This window comes from Branchiostoma lanceolatum, chromosome 8 (assembly GCF_035083965.1).
Source record: "Branchiostoma lanceolatum isolate klBraLanc5 chromosome 8, klBraLanc5.hap2, whole genome shotgun sequence".
NCBI classification, from domain to species: Eukaryota; Metazoa; Chordata; class Leptocardii; order Amphioxiformes; family Branchiostomatidae; genus Branchiostoma; species Branchiostoma lanceolatum.
The window spans coordinates 17,090,892-17,112,992 of NC_089729.1; the positions used below are offsets into that span (position 1 = coordinate 17,090,892).

The 22,101-nt window shown below is 43.6% G+C and overlaps 2 protein-coding genes across 3 annotated transcripts; one reads left to right on the top strand and one right to left on the bottom strand.

Moving 5' to 3' along the window:
- Positions 1-2: 2 nt before the first annotated feature.
- On the bottom strand, positions 3-14,869 carry LOC136439922 (inter-alpha-trypsin inhibitor heavy chain H4-like). Of its 2 annotated transcripts, none has more exons than XM_066435590.1 (12): positions 14,536-14,869; positions 12,785-12,984; positions 12,097-12,210; positions 11,365-11,487; positions 8,288-8,412; positions 7,697-7,860; positions 7,363-7,512; positions 6,904-7,039; positions 3,707-3,952; positions 2,734-2,864; positions 1,325-1,480; positions 3-979 (listed from the first exon to the last, which is right to left on the bottom strand). In XM_066435590.1, the coding sequence occupies exons 1-12, from the start codon at positions 14,674-14,676 to the stop codon at positions 632-634; spliced, it is 2,034 nt and encodes a 677-aa protein (XP_066291687.1). In that variant the 5' UTR covers positions 14,677-14,869; the 3' UTR covers positions 3-631. The 2 variants fall into 2 exon arrangements, with proteins under 2 accessions (XP_066291687.1, XP_066291686.1); XM_066435589.1 differs by having other exon boundaries at positions 12,785-13,008.
- Positions 14,870-16,050: 1,181 nt separating this feature from the next.
- On the top strand, positions 16,051-21,715 carry LOC136440097 (histamine N-methyltransferase B-like). Its single transcript, XM_066435903.1, has 5 exons — positions 16,051-16,184; positions 18,306-18,499; positions 19,289-19,389; positions 19,823-20,036; positions 20,891-21,715. Exons 2-5 carry the CDS (start codon positions 18,310-18,312, stop codon positions 21,244-21,246), a joined length of 861 nt encoding a protein of 286 aa, XP_066292000.1. The 5' UTR covers positions 16,051-16,184; positions 18,306-18,309; the 3' UTR covers positions 21,247-21,715.
- The last annotated feature ends 386 nt before the right edge of the window (positions 21,716-22,101 follow it).

The following is a 22,101-nucleotide window of genomic DNA, read 5'->3' on the forward strand; positions in this document are numbered from 1 at the left end:
ACTGGTTTACTGAGCTTTATTCTTACCCCATACATATGTATTTAGCCATCCCCACAAATTTCCCGAGTCAACATGGCGTCGGTACCGATTCTTTCAGAATGGATATATATCTAATATCTTGATTACAGGTGAACAAAAACATTCAACAACATTTGGTTCAACCAAGCAGTAAAAGTAAAATTCCGCATTTTAGGTGTTTATCGGTATACATAGCAAGCATCAAACGTTCAAAGTCCAGAAATATCTGAGAATTATCAAAAGCAAATTAAACCCAAGAAATCCAAGACCTCGTATACCTACGTGCATTCGTGAATTTGTTGTTTTATTCATTATCTATTAATTGTGAATTTCTCGCTGATTCGCTCTATGCATTCTCTAACAGGCTCCCATAAGGCAACATGCATGCATATAGCAGGAAATTGAAGACAGGAAATGAGATAACCTATTCTGGGACCTTTGACCTAACTTCCCGTCCCCAACGTGCCTAGCAACTTTGGAACCTTCCCATCCTGCCAGTTTCCAGTTACCCCATTTCCCACCTCACACCCTGCCACTTTACAATATTGCAATAACAGCGGACAGACACAAACACAAACAAACAAACAAGCACACCGAAACTATACCTCCGTTTTCACGTAGGTAACAAAGCTAAGACAACAGCTGACGCGACAAGCCAAAATGGCCACGACCTCCCACTACTGGCACCACTATAGCTACTGGTCTTCACATAGTAACGGAGTCCAGCATCATCACCTGACACTCTGTCAGCAGACTGCGTCTGTCTGTCGTTCTGGAGGACAACCACAGACGTGAGAGGGGTGACGAAGTTGTACTCCAGAGACATGTTCAGCGCGCGTTCCTTCAGTCTGCTTTGTTGTTCCTCTTCTGTCGCAGTGCGCTCTTTCTTCAGGAGGTCTTTGATGGTGAGGTAGGCCCATAGGCGCTCGACGAATCCCTCGGGCGCGGCCAATGAAGCCAACTGCAATGCAAATAGGGTGTATGCGTTAGTCTTAGTGCCCTACTCCTGTGTATGTTAAAGTGTGGTTGATGCTTTTTTTCTTGAACATTTGTTACTTGACTTGGGATATGCTAGCCTCCGTTGCAGACTCATTCTGGCTCTTATCTTTTCCAAGTTACCGTACGCGTGCGCGTTTCCTTATTACATCTTTTTTCTTACCTTCTCGGACAGCAATAAGAAAAAGACGTACTACTAGTAAGATAAGAAAAAGACGTAGTAAGACTAGACAACGGTAACTTGAAAAAGATAACGGCCGGAAGGAGTCTGCAACGGAGGCTAGTGATATGCTAGGACTGTATCACACACCTGAAAATCCTCCACCAATGAAAGCGCATCCTGTGCTCCTTTCCCCGTCACAGTCACGTGGAAGTTGCTAGGCGGGGCTCCAGGGAAACGCCCGGCAACCACCACCTCAGAACCGTTGAAGTAGTTTGAAAAGGCGGTCTGTGTGACGTCAGCAACCTAGGTATTGACACACGCAGTAATTATGCCAAAAGATACTGTACATTTTTTATAAAGTTATCTATACCCGCGTATCTATTTCTTTTTCAAAGAGACATGTTCGAGAAATGCTCTGAAACAATGCTTGAATTGAATCAGCCACAAGGAACTTCCTTTTACATAATAAGTTTATTGCAAATTCATGCCCGAAAGGCTAAATGCAAATGACATACATAAAATAACAGGATACAAAATAGGTATAAAGCTGCTTATCTAAATTATACAAACGTGATTGTCTATAACTAGTGAAGGGTTTGACTTCTCTTTTGTAAGCAATGGAAGACGTAATGTCCCACCTTTTCTATGATTTGTGGGTTTTCGGTAACGTAACGTTACCATTTAACGTCCGATTTATTCAAAACGTTATTTATCTTAAAACCGCGCGGACAGAGCCAAATGTTAAACCAATGGGCAGAAATATCAGCTCTTCTAACAAGAAAAATGCATGGTCTGTAAGTTTTTCTCCGCCTGTTTAACGCCGTGCGAGCATGTATTTATACTGGGGTTTATGGTGTAGAATTGTGCTAGGGTAACCCATTATCGTCCACGTCAGCCTTTTCCCTTCTAGCGCTATGCTTGAAGAACATAGACAAGAAAAAAATGCACTGTAACTGTCGAAAGTAGTCTACAGACAAATGACAGTAAAGTCACTATGTTTGTCCATCCGCTTGCCTGACGCGATGGAAGAATGCAATGTTTGTATTCTGAATTTCCCCGACCGTCAGCAGCACGTGGCGTTCACGTGATAAACGCATGGCCATTATGTCATGCCGTGCAAAAATGTATCATCTGAGCGGGGGTCGCTAGGTGGTATCAAACCTTCCTAAAATTGGCAAGAGTTTCAAACCTCGAATCACCACGGATAGTCTGAATATCAAAGAAAGGTTTAACGTCAGCTACGTTTAAAAGATACTAATACACCTCGACATGTGGACATGACCCAAACTGGACGTAAACTGCTCCCGCACGTAATTAGGTTATGTTACGTTAGGTAGAAGAAGGATAGTCTTTTCTTTGTCTGTTAGCTTAGAGAAATTCGGATAGATTTTAGTGGTCTGAATAGACAACTCATTTCGTGCATTATCGTGAAATGAGCAGTTTGAAATAAGGTGTATTTCGTCTTCCACGGCATTTGTATTGCAATACTTGCAAAGTCTTTCGTATAAAGGTAATTTTCTATACCGGCCTCTCTCTATTTCAAGACATAAACTGACCTGCAGTGCCGAGCTGCCACCCTGGCCGTACCCCATGTTGACGTCTATCATCAGAGGTTTGGCCACCTCGTCAAAGAAGCTCGTCAGTTGGAGTTCACCATCGGTGTCTGGGTAGATTCGTCTGGCAAACCCTGAAATGTACATGTAGCTGTCAATCACCGGTACCCTCTCGGAATATCGAGTTTAGTCTGTACTCTTAAGACATCCCCGTAGCTTTAAGATGCTTTTCCAACCCAGCTATCCTATCAAATTATAATATGGCCATGTTGATTTGACTATATGTATGGCATCCACACGCGCATCACTTTTCTTCCGTTTCCGCAAAAAACACTTGTTTTCGACCATTCTGTAAAATGCTGAAAAATGATCAGATATATGTTTTCAATTACAAAATTGCCAAAAAATATTTGAAACCGATAATAATGTCGTCGAATGCCAAAAATCAATTTCAGAGACGAAGATATGAAGACATGAAAATAAAGAATCTTTCATGTGCTATACCATCCTCTGTGTGTGTAGTCATTTGCTCAACCTTCCTGACCACGTCGTTTTCATAAATAATGAAGGCAACATTTTTTGCCAAACTTTCTTTTATTCACTCGCTCGCATCAGTTGGGGTTCCCAGAGGATGTCATCCATATGGGAACCTGTATTTTTACCTGTGATTTTTAGAACGCATTTATTGTTGAATAGGCACGAGTGTATTATCTTTGTAATCGATAGATTGCCTAACGTCACTAGTTTTTAGAAATAATGTGGAAAGTACGCAATTCAGCCTATGGCTGCGAGGTACTTCATATTTTCCGATCACAGTGATCAAATAAACCATTCATTCATTCATTCATTCATCCATATGATCAAATCAATATGGCCTAATGTTGCATAAATATGCTATTTTTGTGGATACTCTGACTCTGTGTTTGCGAAACGCCTTCGAATATTTTCTGAAAAAAAAAACATAGGTGGCACTTACCTCCATTTTGAAGTGCAAGTCTTTCCAGGAATTCGAACGAGAAGTCGTATCCGAAACCGAGGCAGAAGAGGGCGTGGTTTTCCGCCAGGTGGTCTCGTGCGTTTGCGATGATCTGATTGGTGTTCGTCACACCAATCGTGGGTTGACCGTCCGTCAGTAAAACTATCATGGAGGCTCGACTGTCATGGCGGAGCACCTGGTCCAGCAGGGCGGAGGCTTCTATGATGGCGTCGTTGATGTTCGTTCCTTGCGGTTACGGAAAGCTGATTAGTTTTTGTCTTTTGTATCAAAATTATTGAAACCTTTATTTAACCCACCCTCCTTAAAGCAGGACCCCTATCGCTCGATTCGTCGTTGGCTCGCTCGCGTAGGGGCCCTGCTCTTCAGCGACGGTAGACACGGTTCTGGCGCCGTCGCCACCAAAACAGCTTCAGCCAATCAGAGGGTTTTCTAAACCTCATCTCAAGAAAAAGCGCAAAGGACGCTGGGAAGCTATCAACCAATCAGGTTACGTCTCACATCGTTACTTTAGGTTCAGAACAAATTAACCGCCAAATAAGGATAGCTTATTAATTATTCATGAGCAACTGTCAGTAACGTCATTTCATTTCATTTTCATTTATTTTATTTTACCAGGAAAATCACAGCTCAGGCCTGCGGCCTGTTTTTCAGGTGTCCCTGGACACGTACACATACATTAAGAACACAGTATTGCACATATTACATTATAAATAAGCTAAAAACATCAGTAGAAAATATATCGTTACAGTCCATTTTTGAAAGCCTTCAAACCGGTGAGTCGTCTTCGATCAACAGAGAGTTCATTCCAAAGTGTTGGCCCCTGGAACTGTAAGCTGCCCTTGAAAGACTGTACGTTTGACTGCGGTATTGTCAGCAGATGAGGGTCCCAGTCTGCGAGTTGTTTTGCAGCTGCCCGTGTCCGCACTTTGAGCACCGGTGGCGACATCCACTTAAACATTTGTGTCAGGTAGGGCGGCGCTTTATTTCGAACTGCTTTATACACAGTCACTAGCGTGTTCTCTTTCACCCGGCCAGTTAGTGGCTCCATCCCAGCCTCTGCTAACAGTGATTCGATGGGTTTGTGGTCCTTGAGTTTACTGCCTGTTATAATTCTGGCAGCACGATTTATCAACCTATTCAACTGCATCATTTTTGATTTGTTCGAGTTCAGAAGTGATGGCAACCATGCCGTCGAACAGTAGTCCAGGTGTGAGTATAGCAGAGTCCTACACATGAGCTGCAGTATGCCCTTAGTAACAAAGGGTTTGGCGCGACGTAAGGCACCGAGGCCAGCAAGGAGCTTTCTAGTGATCATCTCGACGTGAGGTGTCCACTGTAGAGAGGGGTCCATGGTAACACCCAGATACGTGAAGGAGTCTACCTGCTCAAATGTGTTTAGACCGTCCGTTACAGAGACACTCTTTCCCGTGTGACGTAATTTCTGTGGCAAACCAAATACCATGGATTTAGTTTTATCCGGGTGAAGTGACAGTCTGTTTTCTTTAAACCAGTTAGCAGCTCTTCTCATGTCCTCGGACACAGCATCCTCACACTCATTTAACAGGCTTGCAGAGTAGTAAATGACCGTATCATCGGCGTACATGTGGATGCTGCACTTTCTTACAACTTTAGGTAGATCATTCATGTAAATACAGAACAGTAAAGGTCCTAAGACACTCCCTTGCGGTACTCCGCATGTGACACGGGATAGTGCAGACTGTTTGTTTTGTATATCTACACATTGAAAGCGATCTGTGAGGTAAGACCTGAACCAGTGTGCTGTCCCACTGTCAAATCCCATCTTCTGTAGTTTTCCCAGTAGTATTTCATGATTTACAGTGTCAAATGCTTTTCTTAGGTCGAGGAAAAGGGCGACCGTGACCTTATGGGCATTAAATGCAGACTTAATGTCTTCCACAACCTTCTGGACAGCGGTACCGGTACTGTGATGCTTTCTGAAGCCACTTTGGTGGGCCGTGAGTAGGCCATTTCTGTCCATGAAGTGTGAGATCTGGTTGTGCACGATTCTCTCCATGACTTTGGAAGCCACGTTTAGCACGGACACAGGACGGTAGTTAGAAACGTTGTCTCTCTTCCCTGCTTTGTGTATGGGCGAGACTCTTGCCATTTTCCAATCGTTCGGAACTTCCCCCGTTGACATTGACAGGTTGAAGATGTGTGTTAATGGTTTAACGATTACTGGAGCAGAATCTTTCAAGAGTTTAGCTGGGATCTTGTCCAGCCCTGTAGACTTCTTAGTCTTGAGCTTGAGAAGCTCGCTAAGTACCTTCGTTTCTTCAACTGGGTGCAAGCAGAACGTTGTTGTTGACTCAGGTACGTGTCGAAGGGGGTCATCATCGGACGCTGGGATATCACTTGCAAGTTTTGTTGCACAAGACGAGAAGTACTGGTTGAACTCCTCGGCCATTTCCGTAGGTTCAGATGTACAGCTTTCGTCATGTCGTTGTATTTTCTGGACTTGACATTTGCGTTTTGTTTTTCCTGTAAACGTGTTGATTACTTTCCACATAAGACTGTGATTACCTTCAGCTTCGGCAATGGCACTTGCAATGTGACTTTTCTTTGCATTCCTTATCGTTGATGTTGTTTGATTTCTGAGAGACCGATAGCATTCCCAGTCTTTTGTGTCCCTCGTTTTGATGGCTTTGCGCCTCGCTGCATCTCTTTGCCCCATCAGGTTTTTAACACTATCAGTCAGCCAAGGAGCAGATCGACGTTTTTCTTTCACTTGCTTCTCTTGGATTGGAGCATGAGCTTCAGCCACGTGGATGAATATATCCTTGAAGGCGCTACATGCGTCCGAAACATTTACACAGTCTAACACTGTCTCCCAGCGGACTGATTAACGGCGCCGGAACCGTGTCTACCGTCGATGAAGAGCAGGGCCCCTACGCGAGCGAGCCAACGACGAATCAAGCGATAGGGGGGTGATTTAACCTAGAAAGATTGCAATTGCACCCTCTTAAGCCATGGCCGTTTTTCAAGAGTTCAATGGAAAAGATAAGGTTGGTTACAGTAAATCCTAGAGAAATTGAGGTTTAAAATCTTTTACAAATCAAATTAGACACATGAGACCTCGACTCCTAAAAGACAACATATTTCATGGCACTTAACTATCAGAATGTTACAACTTTACTGTGTTACGACTCACGTACCTCCTGTGGCTATCATGTTGTTGACATAAGTGTTAGCGGCCTTGACGTTTGCCTGATTCGCCACCTGCAGTTCTGACCTCCACCGCGTGGTGCGGTCAGAGAAGGTCACGATGTTGAAAAAGTCCAGTCCTCGAAGCTAAAGCGGTAACAGGGGATTAAATTAGCACAACGAAGGATGGGGAAAACAGCAAATATCAATATAATGGCTGGATAACTGTAGTAATAGCAAACTGCTCGTTGACAACGGACGGTTTGCTATTGCTATAGTTATCCAGACATAACAACTTGAAAAATACAACACAACTTTACATAAACTATTGCCGAGTGGTGTCCATTATGCATGTATGGGCATAAAACGGTTCTCCCCTTTTTAAAACAAACAAACATACAGACAGACAGACAGACAGACAGACAGACAAACGAACAAACAAACAAACAGAAAACACATGCAATGTTTACCTCATCCAAGATGACTGCCATTGCCTCCTTAGTCTGACGTATTTTGTCCCCTCTCATGGATCCACTGACGTCAATCACAAAGATCACACTCTTCGGCATGACAGGTAAACCGGTCGGTGCGAAGTAGTGCACAAAGTAGTCCCCGTATACCTGCGCAAAATAACGAAATTAGGGCTTTTAAGTCTGATAATTTTCCACATAAACTTCTGTCTCCTTAACTATTCCGTATTTGTAGATCATACCCGAAATGCTGAAAATGGAGGTATGGCAAGATGTTCTTACGTTAAAGCAATGTTACATAATCAATGCGTTTAAAAGAAGAAAACCATCTTACTTGAATGAATCCGATTTGTTCATGGCGAATGACGTCATACTGCACGACGAAATCTCCCATGATGCCCTCGGCAGACATGGCGGTCTGTTCCTGCTCGGACGGTGCGTAGATGACGGTGTAATGTTCAGGACTCACACGAGACACTGCCGCAGTGGACAACTCGTCTGCTCAAGAAACAAAGTGCATCGTGAGTACTAATTAGTTTCACATGAAAGGAATGTACAGCAGTTTTATGGCCAAAAAAGTGAAAATAGATAAATGCTGAAATCTTTATTGTAGTGATATCTACTAACACTGTTTAGCACATATGCTTAATAACTTCATACTTTCAGCTTTCAAAACCACCCATAAACGAGCCTAATGATGATCCCCTTAGTTTCGCGAGGCCACAAACGTCGCTATACATTGTGATAATGTTGTCTGAACAAATCATGTATAGAAATGATTAAATGGATTGACTTTTAAAATACGTTTTAGGGGGATAAAACTGCTTTACCTTCCTTTAAAAGTCCATACCCAAATGCCGAGAATATAGATTTATTTTGTTTTTAACGGTCTAAGTTACGCTTAGTTTGCGCAGATGTAAGTCACCTGTTGATTGGTCAGTCAGTAGGTCCGAGGTCCTGATGTCGGGCACTCGCAGAAAGCTGAACCCCTGCGGTTCACGTAGATCCACGCTAATGCGCATGTCTGGGATGATCTGCGCAGGTCTGATACTGCAACACAAACAAGAGAGGTTATCTCCTCATATCTGCTTTAAATGTCATTGTACGGAAAAAACATATACAGTACCTTTTCAAGCCTACGTGGAAACCCCCATGAAAAAACTCGTTTTGAAAGTTCGTCCGATATTTTTATTCTTAAAAACTACAATAGACAGTCATCAACAGACATCTATCAATCCATGTCATATATGTCGTACAACAGGTCTCTGACAGCATATTGACGACGGAAAAGGTTGTCGTAGAATCAAAATGTCACTTCGTCGTATCAAGAATTTTCACCGAGGCTACGACAGAACCGATTAACCACGTCCACAAGGAACTACGACAACATCGTCTGTCACAAGACAGATGTACGACTAGCACTGTTCCGAATATGACCTCATTTTACAGTCGTACACCTATCGTGAAGAGAATTTAACCGGGCCCTTAATGGCATACTGTAATGACTCTTGTTTAGAGACCTGGCTGACGCATGGTGTATTTTGACACACGGGGTCGAATGTTTAAAAGTGCCTCTTGCGGGGCGAGACTAACTGCAGTTTGAAAACCTGTAGAACGTACTATGGTCGGACCACCAGAAAGAGCATGGGGCATATGTGTATATATCGATAAGAAGGTCACAATCTTCCCCACCAATATCTGCTTGGAGAGCCTGCTAAGTAGGCTACAACGCTCCTTCTCTTTTCATATGGTTCAAAATCAAACATGCGTCGAATTTATAGTCTCACTTACGATCACTCATCCATTTCTCCGAGTGGGTACCTGAATGAGTCCGGCCTAAAGATTAAACGGCTGCAAAAAAACTGTGAATATGATTATCGATAAGAAGGTCACAATCTTCCCCCACCAACCTCTGCTTGGAGAGTATGTGGTATGACGAAACCCGTCATTTTGGGCTTAAGTGTAGTTTTATCCTTTTGTCAATGTCGATCCAACCTTCACCGCACCCTTCGCCGATCCTGGAGCAAGAATCTCGCTAGACCAGCCAGCTCTTTGTTTTGTGGCTTAAGTGTAGTTAGCGGCCCAACTTTTAACTTTGTCTGATCGACACTCTTGTTGTGTGTCGATGGTCCATTTTACGTCCGCGGGCATATGTCTTCCTTTTCTGAAAGCGAACGCGCGCCCCGTATTTGACGTTAGGACCGGGTGGGCCACACCGCCGATTTCCGTCTTTTTTAGTCCCCGGCGGTGTCTCTTACGAGCGAGGCCGCTTATTCTGCCGCGGCTTTAAAGCTTATTCTGTATTCTGTAGGCGAAACCTAAGTATTGTACGTTCGGGGATAAGTCGACCGATATCACACCAAAAATTGTCGCCTGTAGCACAAAATCTCCGCACCGAGTCGGACTTTCCGCATAGATCCATACGACTGAAGCTGACCATCACTGTTTCAAGGTAAGGGTCGCTAAAATGTGCTCATCAGTCAATAGATACGGGGGGGGGGGGTAAGGTAAACAACCTATAGGTATGTCCACCTGACGTAGATACTTTCGACGGTCAGCTCCGCCATAGCCTTCACCCCGACCAATCAAAACACGTAAAACGCATTGAAACTCAGACTCCTATCAGCCATGACCCGACAAATCGCTTTCTAACTTGCGTTAACGACTACATCTGACCAAACAAACTCGCCAGTGAGATGGTGGAAGGTTTCAGCTTCCAAAAGATGTTTTCAGATTGACAATTTTGCCACTTTGGAAGTGATTGAATCCGCCCGCGATTTAACGTTTAGCGAAAAGTAGTAGAAACTGTTTTTTTTGAAACGTTAAATCACGGGCGGGTCAAAGTGGCAAAATTGTCAATCTGAAAACATCTTTTGGAAGCTGAAACCTTTCACCATCTCACTGGCGAGTTTGTTTGGTCAGATGTAGTCGTTAACGCAAGTTAGAAAGCGATTTGTCGGGTCATGGCTGATAGGAATCTGAGTTTCAATGCGTTTCACTAGCCTCCGTTGCAGTCCTTTTCCCCGCAGCGTTTTTTTTTTCAATTTTTTTTTTGGGGGGGGGGGGCGCCGCGTATCTGCTTGGGATCCCGTATCCGCCGTGCCCCTGTGTCCGCTATAGACCCTGTGTCTGCTGCTGGGGAAGGACTGCGCTTTTTCGGCTTCAGCAAAGGGCCATCAAAAAACACTTATCACCATTGCCATGGATGTGCGAACTTCCCGTAATAAACACGGCCAGCACAGGGAAATCTTCACGCCCCTTTGAGCGCGACAAAATTCTAACGGTTGCCGGGATGTCTTTTCAAAACACGACGGGCGGACACCTAAATGAACGAACCTTTCGCATTCTTTTCCTTTGTACATCCATCGAAGTTGCTATAATGATTTTGTTCTTTTCGTGCTAGGAAACGTGGCTCAAACATGTCTCACAAAGCGTGAGAAAGCTGCAATACTTTCTCCGCGCACGCTACGCTACACAATGGCCGATCATAATCTAACCCCTGACCCTTTGTTGTCTTCTTTGTCGTAAAAGAAACACTCTAATTATAAGATCTCTTAGCTACATCGGCTGAATCCACAGAAGATATCAGCAATAGAAAGAAACATCAGGCCACATTTGAGACAATTTGTAACTCGACTTTGAAGACAACATGATAATCATTTGCAAGGAAGCATGCGTCACTTCACGTGGGCTTTGTGCAACGTAACATTTGAATTGCTTCTCGCGGTAGTGTGACAGCAGCAGACACAGGGTCTATAGCGGACACAGGGGCACGGTGGATACGGGATCCCAAGCAGATACGCGGCGCCCCCCCCCCCCCCAAAAAAAAAAAATTGAAAAAAAAAACGCTGCGGGGAAAAGGACTGCAACGGAGGCTAGCGTTTCACGTGGTTTGATTGGTGAGCCTTGCTGGCAACCGTGCGACATAGAAATCACGCGACATATGCATGACTGCGCCACAGAAGGCACGTGACCATCACGTGACCAATAGTCGGTTTTTACCTGATGACGTGCTCGTAGATGCCGAGTCTGCGCACAAGGAACTCCTGGTAGGTCAGCTGGAACGTGACCTTCTCCTCCGCACCGACGTTAATGGCGATCTGGAACACTTCCCGGCCTCTCGGACTGGAAAAAATGTTTCATTAGATTCTTCATCGGTGGAAGCTTTTTTATCAAACTTTAGTTGACTGCCAAATGAGCCTTTATCCACTCAATTCTTCATTCGCACATTTCTTAGCGTATCGTTAGATTGGTCAGGTAAATAGCAAATCAAGCCCTTTGTAGTATTGAATGGTTCACAGATAAATGTATATATACATATATTGGTGCTTCACAGAAAACCATGTAGTAGATAGCTATACTTTTAGCTCTTAGGTTTCTGGATAAATCTACATTGATGAGTATGCAAACAGGACTTGATGAACCTCCAACCGTTTTCTTCTGAACGGCAGAAAAAACGAGTAAGGACTAAAGTATAGAACTTTTCGAAAGTTTGATACGTTATATTAGAACCAGCTTTGGTATCATACATTACTAGAGTAAAAGCAATCAACCGTGTGCGTGCTTCTCACAACATATTCTAAGTTGAGAAAGAAATTATTTCATTCTTATATAGAATGTTATCTATGTACCAGTGAATGCCATACTTTGTACCCTGTACAATTGTTGTTCAATAAAGTTATTATCATTATAATCAACGCGTTTGCACAGCGCGATTACGAGCGTGATCCAGACCTTTCCTGTGAGACGTGCCCGGCGCTCTCTCCTGCCTCGACGGCGGCGTCATACGCTTCTCTCGCCGCCCCCCTCTCCATCACACTCCCCACGTACAGGGTGTCATTGATCACCCTGAAAACACGAGGGACGAGTAAGAAGCGTGGCTATTAGGATGTGACTGTGATGTAGCTGAAATCAATTGTTTTCTGATGGACCGCTTGCCGACCTGGATCTATACGTACTGTCCGTTAACATGGCTGCTTATACCTATGTAAAGATGTGACTGCGTGGAAACGCATTACAGCTATCTTTGTCTGTATTGTATTGTAGTATACATGTATAAAACATGTAAGTGACGTAACACACCAACTTAGCAGTCATGCGGTAGCTGGCCTTTAAAAAAAGTACAATGATAGATCTATCCAAAGACGAGACGAAACTAGATATGATTCATCTCTATAAGATGAAATGTGCATGTCAGAACTAGTGACCTCTGCTTATGCTACGGTCACATTTCTAAACCGGGGCCCGGCCGGGCTGTTTGCCGGAACGAAAAATAAACATGCATGTGAAGAAACATACACAAATTATGCTCATGATTAATGTTTTTGACGTTCGTGTGTTTACGTGTCTTTTATACCATACTTTTCGTTCCCGCAAACTGACCGGCCGGGCCCCGGTTTGGAAATGTGACCGTAGCATTTACATAGAAAAGTTGGAGATGAAGGCTGCCTCCGGTAGCTGCATGGTGAAGACGGCCTCTCGGCCTCGGTCCGCACGATTGGCCAGCTTACTCTCCACCGTTACAGTGGCGAATCGTGACGTCACGCGGGAGTCGACGTGCAGCCAGTAGACGTCGGCAGTGTCGGGCACGACGCCTTGTCGTCTGACTCGGTGTGGAGCGGCCTGCCACAAAGTAGAACGGTCAATCTTAGTACAAAATGTACTTTAGAAATTGTGTAACACTGGCTGTAAAGTGTTAGTAGTAAAATGTCATTGCCAAGCACTGTACACGCATTTTTTGTACCTCACCGTTACCCCACCCTTGCCTGTCATGCTACCTTGGGTACCATCGCCCTCCGGACAACCGCCCGCCTCCTTTACGACCCAGCCCACCGCCAACATCTTGCTTAGCTCCAATGTGTACGACAATACCTTTTCAGCAACGGTAGCCGGATTCTGAGGATATCTTTGAGGAATGCTGGGTGTTGGGGGGGGGGGGGGGGGTGCTGTCCCCGGTACTTAACGTACGGTCACGTAATTCCAGTGGGTCTGTATGCCCTTTCACGTAGAGCGTAATCAGTCATTTGTGCGTAGCCGTGCCGGGGCTACTATCATTTAGCGTAGAGCGTAATAGGTACATTTTACATCAAGTGTAATTGGCCATTTCTACGTAGCCTCTACCAGGCTCCACAGGTGGCTGGAGAAATAGTAGAAATTCGGCAAATAGACAGATAACATGCCAGAGGAGTTAGCTGGCCAGGGAGTACAGTTTGCGACCTAGGGCCCGGCTAATTTCTACGTACTGTAGGTTCATTTATGTTGGTGGGGATAAAACTTCGCGGTAGGGGTGGATAGGATGGTTTCGCGGTGTTTCAAGGACAAGTCAAAAAACCAAGATGACACACAGCTTCGCACAGGTTTATCGCGTCTCGCGAGAATAGATGTATGAACCAAGCGGTCGTTTTCAACAGAAGAGGACCAACTGTCGCTGAAATTTGGCTCCCTGGAAAATGGTACCGTATAATGGTGACTAAAAAAACAAATTGTCGAGGCTTTCGCTAACATACGCTGTGCCAGATACGCTAGCTATTAGTACACTTGCAGCTATACTAGTACTGTCTTTAGTAGTACGTGTAGTATGTTACATACGACTGTTCTTGTAAGCATTTGCAATGTCATGCATGGGACAAAATAGTCAACAAACTTGGCCGGCATACCACTATTGGAGCATATCTCCCACTCAGGTTTCCTTTTGTGTATTTTTTATCTCTACATCACAGCAAGGCATGGACCGAGGTAAAACAAAGCACATATTCGCGGTGTGATGATTTCGAGGTGAAAAGATCAACGTGAACTGAACCGCGAACATAAAACCACCACGAACATTTTAAGATCAACAGTAATACGCAGTAGCTTCCCGGGGTTTAACATATGTGCGTAGATTAAATTTTTAGACTAAACTATTCGTCAAATATTGTCTAAGCGCTAGGAAGCTTCAGAATTTAGTACGGAGTGTAGAGAGGCTTACTGAATTAACCCGTAATATTTAAGCAGTCTTCTGAATTTACGGTACCTGATCGTTGTTTGACGCAGAGCCTTACTAGTTTGCCTGGCCCCTCGGCTTTACACTGACGTGTGTGTGTGTGTGTGTGTGTGTGTGTGTGTGTGTGTGTGTGTGCCATCGTCACGATTAAAGGTACATTTGTATATCAACAGCTGCCCTCTAAATCTCACCTGGCCCCGCGAACCTTGTCTTGCAGCGATCAGCACATTGAATCCCGCGATCTTGTCTTCTCCTTTATCGTATCCTTCACTTCCGCATGCAGCCGATACAAGTAGACATAGCGCTGCCAACGCCCACCCCTCTCTCACCATACTGTCACGTTCTGTAAACACTGCCACTGTGTGCGCTATGAAATCCCACTTCCCACGGAGGTCTAGCTACAAGCAAACGAACAGAAACTTGCCTCTGTGGACCGAGAAACGCGATGTTTCGTCTTTAAGTGCGAACTGCGCCATCCTTGTTGCACGAGGAGACAAGCTTCGTGACCTCTCACCTTTCAAATATAGCCCCTCGGTCTGACGTCATTCTTGGCGCTTTTCCAATCTCTAGTATCATTTACACCATGAATAAGGTGCTGTCGATGTGATGATTCCTGACTGAAACCTCCTTGGTCGAACGAAGTTGAACAAATTTGGACAATTTTCTTAAGGAGAAGTGCAACATCACCTAACGATTTATGTCGGAAGTGCAGTCCTTCGCATGGTTTCCGCATATGGTCGTCTGGAAAATTTCCCTTCCCAATTAGCGTATATCAACGAACCAAGAATTGGTATCACCTAACGCAAGAAGTGAATGAGGAATTTAGTTAGAAAGTGTGCGACTTCAAACATCTAGCGCTTTAAATCAGAACTGCAATAGAAACGATCCATGACCGCTCATCATGTCAGCTACAAAACTTCCGCGCCCTCTTCATGTAATGGGGCCCTGCATGCCCTTTTACGTAGAGAGTAATGAGCCGTTTTGATGTTACGTAGAGCGTTGCCGACCACTCCAATTCAATGTAGAGCGTAATCTGCGTATTTTGCGTTGAAATTTATTGACCACTTCAATTCTATGTAATGCGTAGTAGCTACCCGGAATTTAGCGTAAAACGTACTTGATGAATTGTGCGTAAAGCGTTGTAAAACTTTTCTAACTTTGCTCTAAGTCACAAACGAGTGCACAGTCTGTTTTGTTTTGCTATCCCCCCTTTTATACAATGGAACAATCCACCGAACTCGCTCCCAAAGTCTTGTTTTTTGGAGTTTTACACTTTTGCTAGTGCGCGGAAGAGTCGCTTTGCTAAAAATGGAGACCGGCCTGGGGGGCCTCCTTAAGAGCAAGGGATTTAAGCCTGATGATGATGATAATGGTAGTAGATAGCTAGCTGCAGACCAACATGTAGTAAGGGTGTTCAGTCAATGTATGAATTGAACCTTCTTCTACAATAAAGTTGTTGATAGAAGTTATCATACAACATATATATACAACATGTTATCGGTAGTGATTCGCACAAAGCCATTCATCCAAAAAAAACAAAGGGATAAATAAAAACACAAAGTCGCTTACAAAATAATTTCGCTGGAATGAAAATTCAGCTCAGAAATTTCTCAAATTCCTCAGCCAACCTCATATAAAGGACAGACTACGCTCTCTCTCTCTCTGTGTAAAAGGAAGTGAAAACACCGGTCTGGCCCGGAGCCAATGGGCCATAAATGTAGTTGTCTTACTAGAAGGACCGCATTCTTTCCCCTCCGCTATTAATCCTCATCAAAGACTAGAACGCTGCTGAAACATCCGCCCGTGTCGACAACTGCTGTTCCTCTTCAACTGGAAAGAAGTAGGTTCTGAGATTTTTTGTTGTTCTTTCATTAATCGACGATGGACAGGATTAAAAGTTTTTCAAAGGTTTGATGCGGATGACAAATCTGTCCAACCCTTGTCAAATTATTCAACCTTTTTAGCAACTTACGGAATCGAGAATAGACAACAATTCTAGAATAGACAACAATTCTAGAATTGTTGTCTATTCTCGATTCCGTAAGCTGCTAAAAGGTTGAATAATTTGACAAGGGTTGGACAGATTTGTCATGTGTAACCAAAGCTGTACTACAATGGCTCTCCACATGCTCTGATGAAATATTCCCCATTTTTTGCGTTTCGGCGCCTTCGCCTGTCCTGGCTTTTACCTTGCAGGCAGGAACCAGGGAAGCTTGGTTCAACACTGTGTCGCACACAATAAGACCTTATATGGCAATACGTTCCCAAATCCTTGTATAGCCGTTGCCTTATATGGCAAGAGAGCACGAAAAGGCAGGCAGGCTACATTTGCATGACACACAGGAGGGCGACCGCATGTAACTGCTACAACTGTTCGGAAATATCATTGCATTGTGGTTTCGGACTTTGATATCCTGAAAAATGACCATATTACATCTATTCCACAAGATTGCAGAAGAAAAAAAAATGATTTCGTCAAGAAAACGACCAAAAATCGGCATAAATGATACCATATAGTGAGGTTATAGCATTACGTACAGGGTGATGGGTCACGTACCGCAGCTTGGCCGATCTGGCAACGCGAAGCACTTCGGACCCAGAAGATCCGGGTTCGTGTCCGTGCATGGATTTTTTTTTCTTTTTAGATATTGAATATCAAAAATATATATTGATATTATATTAATCTATACTGCAATAATGGGCGAAATGTGATCTTCACTGTGGACTGACTCTACTGGCTAATTATTCCTTTTTCTGCCGAATTCTGCGATTCATACGCCCGTAAGAGGGCCTGGTGGAGGCTATTACAAAGCAAGGTTAGGCCACCGGTGGTTATAACTAGCCTCCACCAGGCCCTCTTACGGGCGTATGAATCGCAGAATTCGGCAGAAAAAGGAATAATTAGCCAGTAGAGTCAGTCCACAGTGAAGATCACATTTCGCCCATTAACGGAGCCTTCAAGTGAAACCCTTGCGTAGCTAGTCTGGTAGAGACTAGGTTATAACAACACCAAGTCTGCGTCTTTTATGCTGGACTGAAAACCTTTCTGGATGGCATAAAAAGGCCATTTAGTCCACCTTAAGAGGACCACTCAAAGGGTTCACCCCGGTACGGTCAATGCATTGTCTTTTTTCGTCGAAGGATGTCAAACAAGGGAGTACATTTCAACAAGTGCGTCCCTAGCAACGGCAGCGTTGCTAGGGACGACGGAGCACGGTTGGTCACGCTCTGTTAAGAGACATAAAACGTGGTGTTTTGGCAGGCTACATACGCCGTAAATGCCATTCAAGAGCCCCACACTTTATTCTGTGTGAAACGTTTGGCAGGTGTGCGTGTGTTGGGGATAGGCACTGCACCAGGTGAGATCTTAGATACTTTGTCATTAAAATGCACAAATTGCTGTCTCCAACATTTACGACTTGATAACAATCGTGCGACAGGTGTCATTGTTGTTTCCTATATTCATATATTGTACGGGAAATACTTCACAATACATGTAGTAACTTTATTGCAAAATCATGCCCGAAGCCTATTGCAAACAAAGCAAAGCAAAACACCTGTATGCAACGCGTGCATACTTAACGAAGGAGGGCGATGAGTTATAGGAATGTATTAGTAAACCTGTTTCTACTTCTACTCTCTATTTCTATTTTCTATTTCTAATGATGCCAATTAAGTAGACCCATTTTCGCCATGCAGAGGAAAATGAATTGCCCTGCGTCTTGATACCAGTTAGACGACTTAGACAACAACATAGCTTTTTGCTGCTCGAGCGGTAAGGTGTGGAAAGCTTGGGAAAATTTGTGTGATTTCTAAGAATAAATTGCATCTTTCAGAATAGTATCAGCATAGATTGCAATTGACGACGTCACAGAAGAAAGTGACGTCACATGTCGTGGAGTCTCTTTTGACTGGACTATCGAACCATCAACGTTTTCTAACGAGTGAATTGTATCCCCAGGGAAATGATGAACTTCGGAAAGTTGGTCAAGCTGTCTCCCGAGCGGTATTCGGCATGCTTCAGAGCCTATCAAACCGTGATTGAGAAGAAAAACAAAGAGGACTACCACCCTTTCTACAGGTCAAATGTGCCGGATTCCATTCTGTGTGAGTCGGGAGCCGAGGTGCGTGTGCTGGGTATAGGGAGCGGATCAGGTAAGGACGCCATGATGCCCGTTTGGCGTCAAAAATATAAGAAGGGTGTTGAAGGATCGTGGCAGCCGCGTACCATTACCCATATAATCTCTGTCCTACTCATGGTTCAACATATAAAGCACAGAATCAAGGCTTGCTAGTAGTAGCATCGAGGCTTGCTAGTAGTGCGAACTTTGTCTAACGTTTGAATACTGAAAACTTGTCGGAAGGTTTACCTCAGACAACGTTCTATATGTATCTATGCCCTGAGGTTACGTGAAGTTGTCTACGTACGTTTAAGACACGAGAAAACTTTCTACGCTTTTGCAAGTCATCACTTAAAAGTACCTAGTTTTCCATGGCTATATTTGTGCACTACTATACAACGAGTAAGTACTGTTCTAGAGACAACGGTCAACAGGTTGAAAAAGACACTAGTATTGATGATAACAAATTGACAATGAGCTTTATTGCATATTCATGCCCAACTTGGGCTAAATGCATTAGGTAACATGAAGTAAAAGAAAAGGAACATTGTGCATTATTCCATCTAAATCTACAGAGTCCCTTCTCTCTTCTTGAAGCATTTGTACACAATGTCACATAGTTTTTCAATCATATCGTAGTTTCTAGAAGACATCAAACATGTGAATAACTCGTTATTTGTAAGATGTGCATATTCCTTGTCTAGTTGTATGGAACTTACAAGGGGTCTGCGCTTGCCTGAGTACTGTTCCTCCTTGAAATCTCTCAGTTGGAAATATCTAATCAAATCTCGATCTTTCTTCCTTTTTTCTTATTCTTTCACAGGAGAGATTGATAGCATCATTCTGAACAGGCTTCTACAGCACCACGACAGCGTGTACAATAGAGTGGTGGAGCCTTCGGAAGAACTGATCGAGCGATACAAGGTATTGATGATACAAAGTCTATATTTTATAGTCTACCGTAGGTTGCTGGAAATACATAGTTGTTTGAACCTTGAACCTTGGACGAGGACATCGGTGATGTCATCTCGGGAGACAATGGGTTCTTCTGCACCATTCAGTCCGGTCGTCCATTAGCGATCGAAGCTCTGTTGTAGATATGTCACTGAGCCCAGCATCCCTTTTTAAAAGATTGTCAATGAGGGTTGTTTCGCTTGCATTTTAGTTGATTTTGCCGTAGCAAGTTAAAATTACGGTTACAAATCCTGCATACAAACCGAGTGTTATAAATATCACTAAATCGCGCTCCTAGCGGCCGGCCCGACGGTTACGGTAATACCACCCCCTAGAAGGATGAGGTCATTAACCCCAGCCAGCTAGAGATTGTGTAAACACAGGCTACCTACCTCCTATATAGATACGGGCAAGAGAAGACACAAGCCTCGGCGATGTGACGTTTGACTGGCGTCAGCAGACAGCAGAAGAGTACTTCCTGGATAAAGATCGCACAACGTTCAATCTAGCCCACGCAGTCCACGTTCTGTATCATGTGAAAGACCTGCACGCCACCTTGCGGAACATGTGGGAACAGCTGGCCGACGGTGGGCGCATGTTGGTCCAGATTAAGTCAGGTAAACGTGCAGTTTGAGTGCCTGTACTTCCTTAATTGCCTTTTTACAGGCTTGCGTATTAAAAGCTTTGTTGGATCCGTTGGCATGTGTGGTGACCGCCACCTTGAATTGTGACGTCACAGGGTCGCCATACCATTTTATTGGGAGGGGTGTTTTTTGGGGTCGCAAGCGTTCTCTCTATTCTTAACAAATCGGCACACAACTATCACAAATTCGACTCAAATAAAGAGAAAAATTCAATACCAATTCATATCTATAAAAACAACCCGTAATCACTAAACTAACATAGCAAGCCTGAAGTATATATGTAGCACAAATACTCTAGTATCACTTGTATTCACCAATCCAGTCGTTATGTTTTGCTACCGGCGCCATCTCTTTATGTGTCGGAACGTAAAATCCCATCTCGGACACATGCTTCAAATACCTACCAACAAAGAGTGACTCAGTTTTCTAAGATGAAAAAATACAAACAGTTAATACAAAAGTTACTCAAGCAACTGGATACCTTATGTCAGACGCTTCAGAAAGCACCCGCAATCTCTCGCCACTGAATGGGAAGTCGTTGTCAAAAGCTACCGTCTGCAACGTCTGACCGTTTACAAAACTGATAATTGTCCATTTGCTTGATTAACTTTTGCATTGTATACCATATTGCCTGTATGTCTAATTAGTTCTTAACTGGGGTATAACAATCAAAAAGAAGAAAGACCAGACAAGACAGACAAGTGCTTATTTAAATATTTTGATTTTTTGTGTGTAACTTTTCGACGTACGTAACTGTATGTGTTACATTCACCGACGAAAACATGGCATTCTTAAGTTTTATCAATATCTATTTCTCTCTCACACAGATGCTGGTGTTGGCGGAAGGCTGTTTCACAAGATGTGGGAAAAGTTCGGCGAAGGCGACCGTTTGCAGTCGGTGTTTCGTATGTCGTGTGACGTCAAACAGTGGCTTGACGAAATGGGCATAAGCTACGTCACTTCTGAAGACGAAACCAACATCGATGTCACCGAATGTTTTAAGGAGAACTCGAAGAAGGGAATGCTACTTCTCGAATTCTTCACGCTAACACCTTACATAGCTAATGAGCCAGAATTAAGGTCCATGGTGTTGGAGTACATCCGAAATAATTCGTCGGTAGTGGGTGATAAGGTTTTCTTCAAATCAATCTCGGAAGTTATCGTCGCCCATAAAAGGCAGTAAGCAGCGCTAGCGATAGGTGGATGCCATGATCTGAAACGTCTGACTTATCAGAGACGTTATCCAGCTGATACCTTCGGCAATGATAAGATTATGTTTTTGATAACGTTTGTAGTGGTATGACGGTGTTTGTGACGGTGTTTTGTAATGGTGTTTGTAACAGTGTTTTGAACAGTGTTTGTAACAGTGTTTGTAACGGTGTTTGTGTTTAAGAAGAAAGCATAACCCAGAGGCTATGGATGGATGGATTGATATGAAATTGGGTATGTTCTTAGGTCTTGATAAATCGAAGAAATGATTACATTTTTATCCCCCTGATGGTTTTCCTTGGTACTGTAGCAGAGATTTCGTATGTTTTTTTTTCAATCTCCGGTCCTGAACAAACTGTGGTCACGATTGTTGGGTGCTAGGTGTAACGTCGCAAAAATCTTATAACTGTAAGGGCAACACACTTTCAAACGATACATAAACCGAGATTATATTAGACCTCCTATACTTTACAATTGATGAAATAAAGCAGGGCATATACTATCTATCTCGTGCATTTCTACAGCTCATTGTATACAAAGGTCCTGAGTTTCATAAAAAGAAAATGATTGTGGCATTTTTCTAGCCCAAAATGGGATACTATCTACCTCTTGATATTTCAGATTGAAATTGCACCATCTTCTTGTATGTATTGTAACTACTCTTATGGTAAGGGTAGCCGGTGTAGCTGATGTTGTGACCTTGGCCTCGATGGAGTGTCCCTTACGAAGTTCGTTAGTATAGCTGCGATGTTAGTGGTACGCACAACCCAAGGAAACACAAGAAGTCGCTACATGTTGAAGACGTTGATCTGTATTCTCTCTCTCTGCC

What these genes read in the sequence shown, in the direction of transcription:
- LOC136440097 (XM_066435903.1), top strand. Translation starts at nt 18,310, where the DNA reads ATGATGAACTTCGGAAAGTTGGTCAAGCTGTCTCCCGAGCGGTATTCG. An exon ending in AACTGATCGAGCGATACAAG is followed by an intron (nt 19,390 to 19,822) that starts GTATTGATGATA and finishes CCTCCTATATAG; the next exon opens with ATACGGGCAAGAGAAGACAC. An exon ending in GTTGGTCCAGATTAAGTCAG is followed by an intron (nt 20,037 to 20,890) that starts GTAAACGTGCAG and finishes TCTCTCACACAG; the next exon opens with ATGCTGGTGTTGGCGGAAGG.
- LOC136439922 (XM_066435589.1), bottom strand. Translation starts at nt 14,676, where the DNA reads ATGGTGAGAGAGGGGTGGGCGTTGGCAGCGCTATGTCTACTTGTATCG. An exon ending in ACTGACTGACCAATCAACAG is followed by an intron (nt 7,861 to 8,287) that starts GTGACTTACATC and finishes TTTCTTGAGCAG; the next exon opens with ACGAGTTGTCCACTGCGGCA. An exon ending in GTGGCAGCTCGGCACTGCAG is followed by an intron (nt 1,481 to 2,733) that starts GTCAGTTTATGT and finishes GTCAATACCTAG; the next exon opens with GTTGCTGACGTCACACAGAC.